The sequence below is a fragment of the Meriones unguiculatus genome, chromosome 10 (assembly GCF_030254825.1).
Source record: "Meriones unguiculatus strain TT.TT164.6M chromosome 10, Bangor_MerUng_6.1, whole genome shotgun sequence".
NCBI lineage: Eukaryota > Metazoa > Chordata > Mammalia > Rodentia > Muridae > Meriones > Meriones unguiculatus.
The window spans coordinates 97,832,637-97,847,194 of NC_083358.1; the positions used below are offsets into that span (position 1 = coordinate 97,832,637).

General features: G+C 54.8%; 1 protein-coding gene and 1 long non-coding RNA gene across 2 annotated transcripts in view; one reads left to right on the forward strand and one right to left on the reverse strand.

The window, feature by feature from the left end:
• Positions 1–271: 271 nt before the first annotated feature.
• The window catches only part of LOC132657064 (uncharacterized), a 40,325-nt gene continuing 26,038 nt past the window's right edge, over positions 272–14,558 (forward strand). Inside the window, exon 1 of the long non-coding RNA XR_009594907.1 lies at positions 272–636. This is a non-coding gene — a long non-coding RNA (uncharacterized LOC132657064). The remainder of the gene's footprint in view (positions 637–14,558) is intronic.
• Positions 3,872–14,444, reverse strand: Alx3 (ALX homeobox 3). Its single transcript, XM_021631718.2, has 4 exons — positions 14,016–14,444; positions 8,708–9,024; positions 5,374–5,502; positions 3,872–4,982 (listed from the first exon to the last, which is right to left on the reverse strand). The coding sequence occupies exons 1-4, from the start codon at positions 14,290–14,292 to the stop codon at positions 4,674–4,676; spliced, it is 1,032 nt and encodes a 343-aa protein (XP_021487393.1). The 5' UTR covers positions 14,293–14,444; the 3' UTR covers positions 3,872–4,673.

Consider the following 14,558-nt stretch of genomic DNA (forward strand, 5'->3'; position numbering starts at 1 on the left):
AGTTGTAATCCATCCTTCATCTTGGAATCCTCCTGTCTCAGTGTTTCAAATAACTGGGATTATCTTGGTCTGTGCCATTTGGTCCAGCCTTGAGCCTCAATTTATTTTTCTTTTGGTCTCAGAGGACTCCTGTGCTGGCTCTCTCTGCTGGGCCTGTTGGGTTATCTCTCTGGAGGCTGCTTTCCTGTCTGTTCTATAATAAACTGATCACTGGGACAGTAGCTGCTATCTTCATTTGACACTTGGCACAGTCAGCCTTAGGCTGCTGTTCTAAAAGGGGGTTCAATCCCTTGAAAGTCAGACAGCTCTGACTTTTTCCCCTCTTCTGAGAAAGAGTCTCACTATGTTGAGGGTCTCACTTTGTGGTCCTGGTGGCCTGGAACTAACGTCGTAGCCTGCCTGCCTCTCCAGTGCTGGGAGAGAAGTGTGTGCTACCACCACCCCTGTCTCGCCTCGCCTTGACTGCAATCCAAGCCTCGGCCTTCGCTCGCTGGATATCCTTGCCTTCATGGGACTCCCAAGCCTCAGCTGGCTTATCTGTAACAGCTGCTTTAACGGTAGCCCTGTTGCAGAGGCTGGCTAAGGTAACCGGTAATGGAGTCTCACACCTGGCTGAAAAAGGATGACTCTAAATAGGTAACCATTAGCATTGGCGTTGCTAATGCCCTTCTAATTCTGACCTGTGAATTTGCATACGCTCCCTATGTCTCCTAGAATACAGATCTTTGAAGGGCAGAACCTCCTGTCTTCTGCTTGGGACCAGGTGCTGTGTGAGGCTTCTTGAAGGTCCAAGTGATATTACTGCCACTTCCATCCATGGGCTGCAGAGTCCCAGTCCATGCCTTTCTCCTGGACTAGAGACTAAGAGCATATAGTCATGGTGCAGGAAGGGAGCCAAGGAAGCTGGGGTGAGGGGAAGGTATCTGCTTCCTCAGCTGGGTCAGGAAAATGTCTACTCAAGTCCTGCCTCGGCTGGGCTCTGTTCCTGCCCGGGGCTGCAGAGACTCTGTATTTTGGGTTATAATTCAGGCTGATGTCTCGATGACTGAGGAAGGTGGGGAAGGAGGACTAAATGCCTCTGATGGGAAACAGTCTCTGTTGCTGAGGTAGAAGCCTAGACTAATGCGTCACCCTGGCCAGGGCTCTGCAATTCTGTGGAGCCAATGAGCCTGCCACAACCAAGATTTAAATGTAGAATATAAGACCTTCCTACCTGTGTCTCTTCAGCATAGCCTGCTGGTGTGCACCACCGCAGCTGGCATAAGGCTTGAATCTGTGGGTGACTCTCTGGAGGTGCCTCAGCAACTCTCGAAGTTGGGATTCCGGGTGGAGCCACTTCTGTTTCCCTGCCTAGGAGTGGGCAGAACTCCAGCCTGACCTAGGTAAACTACAGGATCTAGCTGAGAGACTCCAGTCACCTCTAGCATGAGCTTGGAGGCAGGGTTTCTGGAGATCTGGGGGCTGTGTCTTAAAGGCATGGAGGAGGGGGGGCATGGCTAATGGAAAGCAGGTGAGGGGCTGTCTGTGGCCCAGCCAGGGGACAGGCTGGTGGGATGACCCAGTCAGTGGGAGGACCAGTTAGCTCATAGATAATCCCATGAGACAGGCTCCGAGGTGCCCATTCGTATTCATTATGTGTGAAGTGGGCGGTTGTAAAGTTAGCTTTCTCTTCATTTAGTTGTCACTGGACAGAAAAATATGAGCTGTGGGCAGATGCACCTGGATGGGAGCCAGTAGCCAGCGCCTGGCTTCCTTGTGCCCTCCCCCACAGTCCCTCCTCAGCTGATGCCCATGGCCTCTGGAGAGTCTACCACTCTTGTTGCCTTGATCTTGGACTCAGCGTTATTTTCTTCTGTCTGGTCCCGACCTTACTTCACCTTCCTTTGTTTGGGCTTCACGGAATCTCTCTACATCTTTCCTTCCATCTTTCTCTCTCTCTTTTTTTCTCCACACAGAACACTTTAGCTATATTTTCGTGGCACTCCATCAGAAGCCTTACTCATTACTTTAAAAATTAAAAATTCTATTATTCTAACGAATTTTGTCTTTTTCCATTAATTATTTAATCACTTTACAGCCTGTTCATAGCCCTTCCCTCCTCTCCACTCAGTCTCACCCTCATGTCCCCCTCCTCTCATTGCCCCTCCTCAGAGGGGGAGACCCTCCATGCCTAACAACCCACCCTGGACTGTCTAGTCACAGTGGGAGCCAGAGGGGTCAAAGACACAGCAACAAGACCTACAGAGTAAACTAACTTCACAGAGATGGATCCTTCAACCAGAGAGTATACATGCGCTGGGCCTAAGCCCAGCGAATGTGCAGCTTACTCTTAATATGAATCCCCTAACCATTGGAGTGGGGACGTCTCTGACTCTGTTGGCTGCCTCTGAACCCCTTTCCCCTAGCTGGGCTGCCTTGTCTGGCCTCAGTGGGACAGGATGCGCTTAGTCCTGCTGTGACTTTCTCTCTTTCTAAACCAGGAGAAAAGAAACTGTGTTTCTTGACTATTGCTCTCTGACATAGCACAATGCCCAGTGCAGACCAGGACTTCAACATATGGCTCTCGAACAAACCAGCCTCTCTCTGCATCTGTGGCCAGTACCACCCCACAGGCTGGGTCCTAAACAGAAGATGAGGGAAGCAAGCTGAGCAGCAGCGCTCATTTGTGCTTCCTGACTGTGAACACAATGTGACCAGCCAGCTGCCCCACACCGCCATGCTTCTTCCAGCACAGTGACCCGTGCTTTCAAACACTGTGCCATGTGCCAGTATAAGCTCTCCCTTCTTAAGTTGATTTTGTTGGGTATTTTGCCACAGCAAGAGAACCAACTGTTACGAGTAGCTCTCTGGCTTTTGAAGGGCATAAGGGCCAACACTGGCCATTCTTTGGACGAGGAAACTTCTAGTGAATTGGCAAGTACCCTGGAAATAGAGATGGGGACTTGAGCTCTGATCCCCTTACTGACCAGTGGGTAAATGTCTAGGCAGCTCATCAGCAGTAGCTCTAGACAGTCCTCTCTGCCAGTGTCAGGACAGAAAAGAACGAAGTTGCCAGACACTTTTTCCTCACTGATTTAGGAAAGGAAGAAAGAAGAAAGACACTCTTCTATGGGGCTGCATGAACACCTCACGGTAATTGTCGTAGCTAGGAAGCTCAACCTGATGGCGGACTTACTCCCTGTTTGGGAACAAGCGCAGCACCCATGTGTCTTTGCATGCTTGGGTTTCTCTGTGCCTGAAAGATGAGGCATGGGGTGGGGGGTGGCTAAGCTGAGTGAAGTGGAATTCTTCTGAGCAATGTGGTTGTGTTTACTGGGAGGGTGGGAGGGCCAGGCCTGCTTTTTTCCTGCCTTCCAGGCTCCGGAGATAAGGCAGAAAGTGGGGATGAGGGATAGAATGGGTAATACTCGAAAACCACAAGAAAGAGTTCTGGCTTTCGTCTCTGCCCCACAGCTCAGACATGCTCTCTGGGGCATCTGGGAGAAGACAGCTGCCCCACCCCCCAGCACTTGGGGTCCCAGCCCACAGGCACTCAAAACCTCCATAAGATCCCTGTCCTTCCATTCTCTCCGCGGTCAGTTCAACCACAAGCTTTTCTCAACTTTCTTACTCTCATTCCCACCCCCAAAATTCCCTGTCAAATGAGCCGGGCACTAGAGCCTCTCAGAACCTGCCAAAGCCACCAGGCTTATGCAGGTGATAGGCCAGGCACAGCACACATTGACCTTGAGGTTCTGCCACTGATACACCTTTTATTATAAGCCCCTGGATTCTTGCTGTCCCCACAGGACAGCTTGGCCCAGCATAGATCCTAGATACAAGACAACCCTAAAGCAACCGAGGGACACACCCTGGGGATAGACAGCCATCATGAATGAAAAACACCACTGTGTTTATTCTATGTTGAGCAGCACACTAAAACAAGACAAAGGTATCTTTACAAAAATTGGGATCCAGGTCTCAGGGGCTCAGGGACTGGAAAATCTTTTTTTTTTTTTTTTTTTAATTTTGATCAACATTTCAATATGGTTTCCATGGCATAGCCCTGGCCTGATCCCATGAAAGCTAATCCAAATATTTAATGTTTGGTGGAATTTTTTCCCCTCTTGGAGAAAATGACGTTACAGTATGCTGTGCCAGTCTTGGGCACAGGGCAGAAGTGAGGGAGGTGTGGTGCAGAGGAGACTCCCACCTTCAGGTTAAGCTGACCTTCACCTTCTGGGCTCCTGTTGGCCCCAGGCACTGAGCATACGCCCCCTGGTATGAAGGCAGAAGGGAGGCCAACTCTAAGAACCGCAGAGCTCCTCCTTGTTCTCTGCATCCTCCTCCCATCTTCCCGGGCTCCCTGGACTTAGAAACAATCTTTAGGAAACAAGAGGCATCAGTCACCTTTTCTCCAGTCCAGTTTAAATGAGGAGACCCAGTTTATAAGGAAAAATCCTGTCTACTTTGAGTCCCTTTCTCCTAGGCAGCTCTACCTGTTTTAAGAGATAAGACCCTGTGGCCTGTTTTCTGCAGGAGGTTGAGGGTCCCAGCTCTCTCTTAAGCTTCTGGAATCACCTAGGTTAAGGAGGCAGAATGGTTTCCTGTCTTGGAGTCCAGGCAGGGATGGGCTAGGAGCAGGCGAGAGCAGGAAGAGGAGTGGGCAGTTCAGTCTGTGTCCATGTAACCCATCACGTGGTCCAGTTCAGCAGGCTGGGAGGTTCTTTGGGCTTCATCCTGAGCGAGACTAGGCTTGGGGACTTGTAGTCTCCATCTGGAGAAGGCTCAAAGCTGTGCCCTCCCAGGGCAGGAGGAAATCCATGGATGGAGTAGATGCCAGGGTGTGCTGCAGGGGAGGCTGGCATGCCCATGAAGCCAGCCACATTTCCATGGGAGTGGGAGTACGGAGACATGCATGGAGAAGGGATACCCTCTGGAGACATGAGGCAGGGCCCCCCTGGGCTTCCGGATCCTGGACTGGGCCATAGGGAGTTCTGCAGCTGAAAAAGAGAAGAAGAGAAGGGCTATGAGCTCCTTGCCCCGGAAGCTATTTGCCGTATCCTAGTGGCTCTCTCATTGTCCCTGAAGCCTCAGATCTTTCTAGAAATCTCTACTAGGCCTAGGGCCATCCCTTCTACCACCCATACTGGCTGGTATTCAGGATGTCCCCACCATCAGAACTGTATTTTCTTCTTTGATTCCTTTATGTTCTGTATGTATCAGAGTGGGCAGTGGCCCTGCTCTGCAGAGGAGGAAGTTAAGTGATTTGCCCACATCACACAGGCCCCAGATGCTACAGCTCCCTGCTTCCCACTCCAGAATGCGTGTTTTCACTGGCAACCCCATGGGTCAGGGGTAGGCTTTGATGAAGGGTGGGACTAAAGGTCTCACCTGAGGGTGGCTGTCAGTTCGAGGCAGCACAGAGATGTCATAGGCAGTGGTGAAGGGGTTCCGGCCCTCCTGCATCTTCCCATAACGCTCCCTCTTCCGCCACTTGGCTCTGCGGTTCTGGAACCAGACCTAGGGACCATTGGGGAAGGGTTAAAGGGTGCCAGAGCAGCCCTGAGGACTGGAGCCTAATGGGCGAGAGTAATCACCTAGTCCTCTCCTGGGATCTAGGTCCAAGCTGGAAAATCCCAAGTGGCAGGGACTTAGAAATCCACACGGGGCCCAGGGAGTCTGGGAAGGGTGCCTGGGAGGGGCCAATCCCAGAGCGGTATTACTGGCCCCCAGGGCCACCAGCAACCATTCCCTACGCTGACTCACTCTTCTCATCTCCAGCCTGGCTAAGTCTTTTCACAGTGCTGTACGGGAAGGGGGCCTGTGGGTCTCAGGGACCCAGGATACCTCTGAGGCATACCAGTGTGGGGTGTTAGATCCCAGACCCCTTGTAGCATCCAATGAATCATCAAGGCATTCCTATTCAGGCCATGGGCCTGTTTAATTCCTCAATGGCTTCCTGGAACCCCTGGCCTCGGGCCCATTTCCCTAGGAAGGCTGCTTAGGTCTGACCCCGCCCTCTCCACAGTGTCCAGCCAGGCAACAGCACTCGCCTCCTGAATTCCCACCCGCCTTTCTTTTAAGATACATTCTGTGTCACTCCTTCCTGCATGTAAGTAATTTTCCCTTCCTGTGCTACCCGTCTCTTCACTATACCATCCCGGCTGGGCTTCTCCACTGGACCTTTGTAATGTCCTGACCTTTCTCGGTACACTCATCACATTCTGTGTTCCATGATGTCTTGGGAGCCTATTTGTCAATAGTTTATGAGTTCTTGGTAGGTGGGGGAATGATGTATTATATATACTTCTGAGCATTTACATGATGATTTTGGCATATGTCCTATGCTGTTTCATTTATTTGTATTGGCATATATGGTTTTATTTCTTTCATTTACTAAATATTGTGTCAGATGTTGGTAATATCAAAACCAAACCAAGGTGGTTTGATGAATGATGCATGTCTGTAATCCCAGACATGGGAAGTGGAAGCTAAAGGATTAGGTGTTCAAGGCCAGCTTCGGCCACATTTTGAGTTTGAAGCTAACCTAAGACAAACATAACCCTGCCCAAATCCAAAACCAAAGCCAAACCCATGTACAAACCAGCCACTGTTTTCTAGGGATCCAGCTAGAAATAAAAAGTAGAAAGAGCTGTGTCTGTGTTTATATGTGTGTAAAATCCCACTGCCCTGTTGCCTTCATGTATTCCTTTCTCCACGGTCACCTCTACTCACATAGGCTAGTAACTCGGGAGCTAAGAGGGTATGTATTCCCCTATTTTCCTAGCGTTCTGGTTTTTTGGGATACCAAGGCAGGCCTGGCCAAGGTCAAGAGAGTCCACCATGAATGGCCAGCAGCCTGCATGTCTTCTCTCCCCTCTCCCTCCTCTTCAGGAAGTTAGGCTTTTATTCTCCATTGTGGGCCTCTGCCTGTGCTTTGGGCTTACCCTCTTCATTGTCCCATGTGTGGTCTTAATTAGTCCTCTTCATGGGGTGGAGTTTATGGTGAGTGTCATGCTCCTGTCAGAGAAAACCCTCCCTACTCTCTAGGGCCTTGGTGTTTGGGGAGGGTTCTGGACTGCGTTTGGGAGTCCCATGACTGTTCCCGTATTCTTCCAGGGTTGAAAAGGCCTAGGAGCTGGGCCCTGTGGCTCATGCCTATAATGTGTGTTCATGCCAGCACTCAGGAGGCTGAGGTAAGAGGATCTTTAGTTTGAAGCCAGCCTGGGCTGTCAGATGAATCCTGGAGTGGCCTAGGTTCTAGAGAGAATGAAACCCTGTTTCCAAAATAACCCCTCAAAAATGAAAATAAAATTAAAATTAAAAAGGAAAGGAGAAAGAGATGGGTTTAGAAGAAGAGTGAGGGAAACGAGCCCCCACCAGCCCCCTCCCCATACATTTCCACAGTGAACAGTAATTCAGATACTACCCCAACGTAACATTCCGGAGACTCCCTGTTCTGGATCCCTTGGCTTATAAAATCTGGGGTTGTTCCCATAGCTTGGAGAACCCTGGCTGACAGTCACAGAAGCCAGTTTTAACTGTCACCTAGATGGAACAGAAAACAGGTGGACACAGCAGAGGAGAGGAAACAGCCTGAGTTCTTCTGGTCCTATTTTGTATCTGGCTGTCAGGCCTGCTTTGATTGATGGTGCTGGGCTTCAGTAGACTGGCCTGTGGGTCCCTGAGTCTGCTAGAGTTGGCCTCCACCCTAGCATCTTCTCGGGAGTCTCTGGAAGGGCCCCATTAGGGAGTGATTGACAGAAGCCTCACCACTCCTCTTCCCTCGTGGTAAGAGCAGCAGATTCCTCTGCCAAGGCAGCAACGTCACCTTTCTCCAGAACCCTTCCCCACTCTCCCCACAACACTCCTTCCAGTGACTCCTCCTCTGCCACTGGGGAGCCTCTTCTGACTAAACTGTGGATCAAAGCAAGGCCACAAGTGATCAATCTTTCTCTTGAGCCAGACTCTTAACACAGATCCTCTCCATCCCAGTCCTGCTTGCCACCTTCGTATTCTCCATCACCTCTAACAAGGTTTGGTATAGCTTTCCTTCTCTCTTTCCCAGCATCCACCTTCTCTCTCCCTTCCCCACTGGCTGGGTTCCCCATTATGTGAAGTAGTGATCATAGCCAAAGGCCTTTAGAGTTGGTCTCTGCACAGAAGGGTCTGTTGGAGTAAGGGAAAGTTCCCGGTCAAGTTCTCCGAACTAGGAGCTGGTTGTTGGCTCATGAAGAGCCTCACATGCCCTTCAGTGACCCCTACCCCCAATCTGGCCAGCCACCTCAGTGGCATGTTCAGCGTTCACTTCTTCCTAAATGCTGCCCAACTGGTGACCTTCAAAGATTCTCTGGCTTGCTACTGAGTACTCCTTTTCAAAAGCAGGCAACAGAAACACATTGGGAGACAAGTATCAAATCACCTGGCTAGCTGGTAAATAGTAGCAGACTCCCATGCAGATATTTGGACTCCTAGAGGCCATTACCTGCAAGCCTGTGCCTAAGCCTTGACCCGAATGACATATTTTGCTAGAAATACGGAAAAGTCTGTGGCCATGGAAGAGCTGAGCATGAAGGTTAAGCTCCAAAAGTCCAGGCTCCAGCAGGACTGGGGCAAGGCAGTTCTGTGTGACACTAGTTCCCACCTCTCCTAGCTCTTCCTTGATCTGGTCCACGGCCTTGGTGACCGTGGCAGTCAGAGACTGTGGTGCCCACCGTGCCCTCACCTGTACCCTGGCCTCTGTCAGGTCCGTCCGCAGAGCCAGTTGCTCCCGAGCATACACATCAGGGTAGTGGGTCTTCTGGAAGACCTTCTCCAGTTCTTCCAGCTGGAACGTGCTGAAGGTCGTGCGGTTCCGGCGTTTCTTGCTCTTGCTCTTGGCCAGCTCCATGGAGTCAGGGAGTCCCGGGGAAAGAGGGACACGCAGGCTGGCCAGGCAGGGGCCTGGGGAACCTTGCACATTAGATGGCCCGTCTCTGGGACCCCCTCGGCAGTCCACCGGCAACTGGGGGAAGCTGGCAGCTTTGGAGGCCTTCTCCTCAGCTGCAATGGAAAACACAAAAAGGAGGATGGAAACCTAACAGGGGTTTTTGTGGGTGGGACAGAGGGAGGGAAAGAGCACTGAAGCTTCAGTCTCCGCCTCCTCCTCCTTCTCTTCCCTTCCCTTCCTCCTGGCAGCCACCCTCCCTGGGAGCCTGGCATTCAGAGACTTGACTGCTGAGCCTCCAGCTGGGGAGGGGGCCCTAGGGAACCATGTGCTCTGTGGTCTGGGAAGAACTTTTGGGGCCAGAGGGGGGTTCATTTCGGGGAAGTACTCTGTGGTGGTGTGTCCCACAGCGTGTGGAGGTGCCAGGATTGGCGTCACAGCAGGCACTGCCACCCTGGCGGGGCCAAGAGTGGGGGCAGGGGTTAAGGATGGAGTGGTTGACATCTCCCACCCCTTCTAGAGTGCTCCCTTGTTCTGCCTGTGCTGGCCTTGGTTCCCAGGCCCTCAAGCTCATGCCTCTGGTAGCAGAGTCAGGCAGGCATGGTGAGAGGCGTACAGACCACCTTTGGCTGGCTTCCCTGTGCCTCATTCTTTGAAGTCCATGTCACACCTCAATATTAACTTTCCCAACTCTGAGGCATGAAGAGCAAGCCAGGACAATGACGATCCATAAGGAATCACCTGTCTTCATTCATCTTAAAATCAGGATGTCTGGATGAGAACTCAGATTCCACCATAGAAAGGTGGAAGCCAGATAGGCTGTGCTTTGGAGGAATTATGAGGGACCAGCAACTCCCTTTCCCCATTATCCTCAGCATTGTCTGCCCTTCCTTCCCACCTCAGGAGTTTCCTCATCACCTCCACTAACAGTCAGGGAGGGCTCCATAGCAGACTGGGAACAGTTCCCAGCAGTCTCACCCTGCTATGCTGTCCCTCAGGAGCCCCATATGACTGACCCAGTATGGTGAAAAATAGGTCATGATCATCCTCCACCCTTCCCCTCTGAAAAGGACCCCCAGCAGTGTCCCCATAAAGTCCCTCCCTCACAGTCTGCTGGGATGGAAGCCACTATGCCACAAAGACACAAAGACGCCTGCTGACTCAGAGGGCCCCTTCTTTGGCCCCAGGCCCATCTCCAATGGGGGCCTGGCCCTCAGGAGGCCTAGCTAGCTGGCACCAAGAAGCAGTTTCCTCCTTGGGACTTAATGTCAAGATCACAGCTCTGTGTGTGGAGGGGTACACCAAGTCAGATAAGTCCTTGTCTGGAGGGCAAGATGGTAGTCCTTTTCAGCTGGACAAATGACCTCTCCGGGCCACCCAGGCTGTGAAATAAGCTTCCGGTGTGGTGTGTGTCCTGAAGACCCAAGAACAGTCTGATAAGGCCTGGCTTCTGGCTACATCCAGCCTGTAGCAATAGTCTCCTTCATGACCCACGGGCAGCTCGGGGAGGAACTCACTGCGGTTCTTACATTCTGTTCTCCATCATCACATTTTAGCTGGAGAGGTAGTAGTGTTTGTTAGGACAGAGGAATCAAAGAAGTCAAACCAAATAATAAAATACATTTCAGAGAGAGCAGGGAGCTTGGCATGGGTCATCCTAGGGATACCAGGCCCTCAAAATGGCCTGGCAGGGAAGAGCCTTGGTGTCTTGGGTTCTCAGGGAGATGGAGATAGACTTGAGGCAGAAAATGGATGAGATGAACTCAGGGCAGGGACTTAGGGGTACTAACCCCACTACAGAGAGCTCCTCAAACTCAAGAACCTTATATTCTGCTTCTTTACCCTCAGTGTCATTCCCTCAAGAGGAAACATGCAGATCTAGGGCCCAGCCACGTGCTTTCCCTGACCTTGAGCCCATCAGCTGAGATCAGAACACACCTCAGCAGCCAGAAGCAGCTAAACCTGCTGGCTTCGGCTCCTCTCTCAAGTCTGCCTCCTCCACAGTCCTCTCCAAGGGCCAGATAACTGCTTCTTTCTTCATTATTGTTTCCCTAAAACCTCCCTGCTCTGGCTGGAGGACTCCAGGGACAGGGCTACTTTCCCAAGCAGCCCCCTGGGGGAGCGGAGACAGAAATGGGAGAAACGGAGTGTAGACATCATGGAAAGGAATCCAGGAGTGGAAGCCAGAAGCCTAAATTTAAGATGTCGGGAGAAGGTTCTTCTGTTAAGGAGGGCCCATTTGAGGTTTGAACTATTGTCAGTTACCACACTACACGGGGGTGGGGGTGGGGGCGTCTAGAGAGAATACTCTTGGTCCCTGGGAGCCTGAAGCTAAGGGTAGGGAGCGTCCTGAGCCTTTTCAACAGCAGGAATGCTACAGCACTTTGTCGGACTAAGGACCAGGTGCATGGTCTGGGACCTTAATGTGCCAACAGGGCTCCGGATTCTTTATCTCCGACCGGGCCTTCAAACCAGTGCATCCCTGAGTAGCCCTGCTCCCGGTTGCTTCAAAGTTCAGATCCGTGGCATCCATTAGTGTCCGGGAATCAGCCACCCGTGTTTCAGCTTTCAAGGCACTCTCGCTCTAAGGTGCCTGTTTTCTGTCGTCCTTGCGCTGGGGTCGCTAAACGCAGCAGTCTCTGAAATCTGGGTTTCCTCGGCTGGGACCGCAACTTTAGCGGAAGATCTGAAATCCACGATAAGCGCCAGGGCCAGGGAGGAGATGGTGTTCTTAGAGGTTCTTAGCCAAGGGCTTAACTTCTCCCGGCTCGCCTCGCCGGGTCTTAGGGTCGTGGATCTCAACGGAGGCAAGTAGGTAGAACTCCAGTAGGAGTTTTCTCGTTCCCTGGTCCGAGAGCCAGCTTAGGGACGAACTGGCAGCCCTGGAGGAGCCGGAAGAAACTACCCCTGCCCACGCAGCTACTCCCCGGGCGGGTGCGTGGATGACTGGAAAGGACCAAACAAGGCCCACTTGGGGAGAAGGGCGAGGCGCCCTCCCCAACGTGCGGCCAGCCAGGGGCAGCCGACGCGGGCTGTAGGCGCCCGGAGAGAGAGACGCTGCGCGCCCCAGGCTACAGCAAAGCCAGCCAACGTTGAGAGACCGATACTCTAAAGGCAGAGACATCGGAATGTGTGTGTGTGCGCGCGCGGGGTGGATGGTATTACCTTCGCTAAGAACCCCCCCCATGCAGCGACGAGATTGAGATAGAGGAACCCCAACCCGGCCTCGAGAGGGAGCGGCAGCCGGGAGCCCAGCCCAGGCTCGAGCTAGCTCGGTCGTGCCTCCTTCGCGTTTGGCCCGTCCCCACACAATCTGAACCATTACTTTTCATATCCAACTTGTTCGTATTTTAGTGTGCTCTGTCTCTTTAGGAAATACCCGTTTTCTTTGTTTTGTTTTGTTTTGTTTTTCTCTCTCTCTCTTTCTCTCTCTCCGTCTGTCTCTCTTATCTTTTTCTTTCCGGTTTACCCGCTTCGTTCGATCTGCCGTTCGCTCTTTTCTTTCGTCCATTTCCTCCCTTTCGTTCCTCTGCCCACCGCGCCGACGGACCTCTCCCGTCACCTTTGTTCTGGAGACCCCAACCCGTTGTTTGTGTGTCCAACGTTCGGTTTCACCCTCTCCCTTCGGCTTGCCGCTTTCGCCGTTGGACTCTCTCTCGCCCGCCGCTTCGTTGTGAGGACAGACTCGCCTCCCCCCGGTCCGGCCCCGCCGCTGCTCCTCGTGCGCCCAGACCCCGCGGCTGTCGGAGACCCCGATCGGCGAGCAGCTGCGGGGACGGTGCGCGGCGGCGGGGACGTCGGAGCGCGGGCTGGGTGCTGCCGCCCGCGTGCGCCGCCGAGCCGGGCGGGTACCTGTCCCCGGCGGTGCTCTGGGCGCTGCGCGGGCTGCCGCCGTCTGGCAGGGATCAGAGGAGCCGGGCCAACTGCTTCTCATTAAGTCCCCAACTGTGGTTTTTATCAGGAGAGCCTCTTTTCAAAGGGCGGCAGAAGCGAAGCTCCGCGGACTTGCTCATTTCCTCCGATGACCCCCAGCACACCTCCCGGGGCCTCCCCCGCGCTCCCCACCACCCGGACCGGACGAAGGCCCCCGGAGCTGGTCGCCGTCCAGCCGCTCCAAGGAGGCCCTCGGGGAGCGGGCGATCGCCGCCCGGGCGGACCTCCCGGAATCCAGCTCTGGTTCGAGGCTGCGAGATGCGGCGGCGTACGAGGAGGGGTGGGCGCGGGCGCTGGGACGCTCGGGGGTCAGCGGGTACAGGGGGCGGCAGGCCAGCCAGGCGCAGTTTTAGGTAACGGTAAGGGCCCGAGCCTGCTTAGCGCACGAGGGACGCTGTCCCCAATGCGGGAGGCGCCCCGGGGTCTAGGACTGTCCAGGGCTGCATCCAACGCGCTCGGCCTGGGACGATTCGATGCCCGGATGCCAACTGCAAGGAGGGCAGCCATCCCCCCCGCCCCCTGTGACGGGAAGGCCAAGTTAGTCTGAGAAACAAGAAACGTAATTACTCGATTTTGACCACGGCCCCCCGGGTACCGTGGGGGACCGGCCACCGCCACCCTGCGGCACGTCCAACGGCGCCAGAAGCACCTTCTCCTGCAGAGGCTGGGCCAGGCGAGGAGAGCTGGGTAAGCCCAGGCCCGCAGCCCTTCTCCCAGTCCGGCTTGGTCGAGGCCCAGCCTTCACCCTCTCCACGGCGCCTGACACAAAAGCCGAGCTCCTCTCTTCCAGCCCCGGGGCCCAGTTCGGCTCCTGGGCCCTCGACCCAGTCCCCGCTTGGGAGTCGGCGGCAGCAGAGGCCCGGCCCCAGAGGTGCACGATCTCTCCTTCCAGGTTCGGTCACCTCCCGGGCTGCCATGGGCCCAGGATGTTCGCCACTCCACCCTCCCCTGACCTCCCGCCTCCCGTTGCCTTCGCCGCCCGGGCCCCGGGCGGTCCTGCCGTCCCCAGTGCCCTGGCCTTGCCTGCCCAGGCCAGCGGCGATCATCGAGCGAGGGAACCCTGGGAAATGCGAGACGGGGCTCGAGGTAGAGAAGAGGGCGAGCGGGGAGAGGGAGTCGGGGAGCCCAGAGGGGACCGGGGAAGGGAACGACAGGGGGTCCCGCCGCGCGTTACCTTCCGCGGGGCCCTCGTAGAAGTGGCCGCCGTTGGGCACCGGGCCGGCCCCGAGGTCCTGCAGGTACTCGGCGGGCGGCTTGGCGGGCTCTGGGAGGTAGGGTTCCAGGGGCCCGCAAGCCGGGAAGCGGCTCAGCCGCGGGCCGCGGGGTGGCACCGGGTGCAGGTGGGGCGCAGCGTCGGGGGTCCCCTGGGGGCCCGGAGGCTCGTCCCCGGCGGCCGCGTAGGGGCCGGCCGCCGGCCCCACGGAGAAAGGCGCGCAGCGCTCGGGGTCCATGCCGGCTCCGGGCGCACAGGCCGCCGGGGCTCCGGGGCTCCCGCTACCCGCGCGGCCCTGTGAGCGCCTGCCAAGGGGGAGGGACCTGGGCTCGGGGGCTCGGAGCCCCCGGGAGCGGCGCGCGCCGCGGGGGGTGGGGGGCAGAAGAGGGGGCCGCGCCTCTGACTTAATGCTGGAACTATCCACGTCACGTGCGGCCTCGCGCGGGTTAACCCCTCGGAGCCCAGGAACCCCCTGATTCACCCCGAGCCCGTTATCACACGCAG

Bases quoted from the DNA above. Each gene is read 5' to 3' on its own strand.
- Alx3 (XM_021631718.2), bottom strand. From the start codon at position 14,292: ATGGACCCCGAGCGCTGCGCGCCTTTCTCCGTGGGGCCGGCGGCCGGC. The intron at 9,025-14,015 runs GTAACGCGCGGC...TTTCCATTGCAG, and splicing joins CTACGAGGGCCCCGCGGAAG to CTGAGGAGAAGGCCTCCAAA. The intron at 5,503-8,707 runs GTGAGGGCACGG...AATGGTCCCTAG, and splicing joins TGACAGAGGCCAGGGTACAG to GTCTGGTTCCAGAACCGCAG.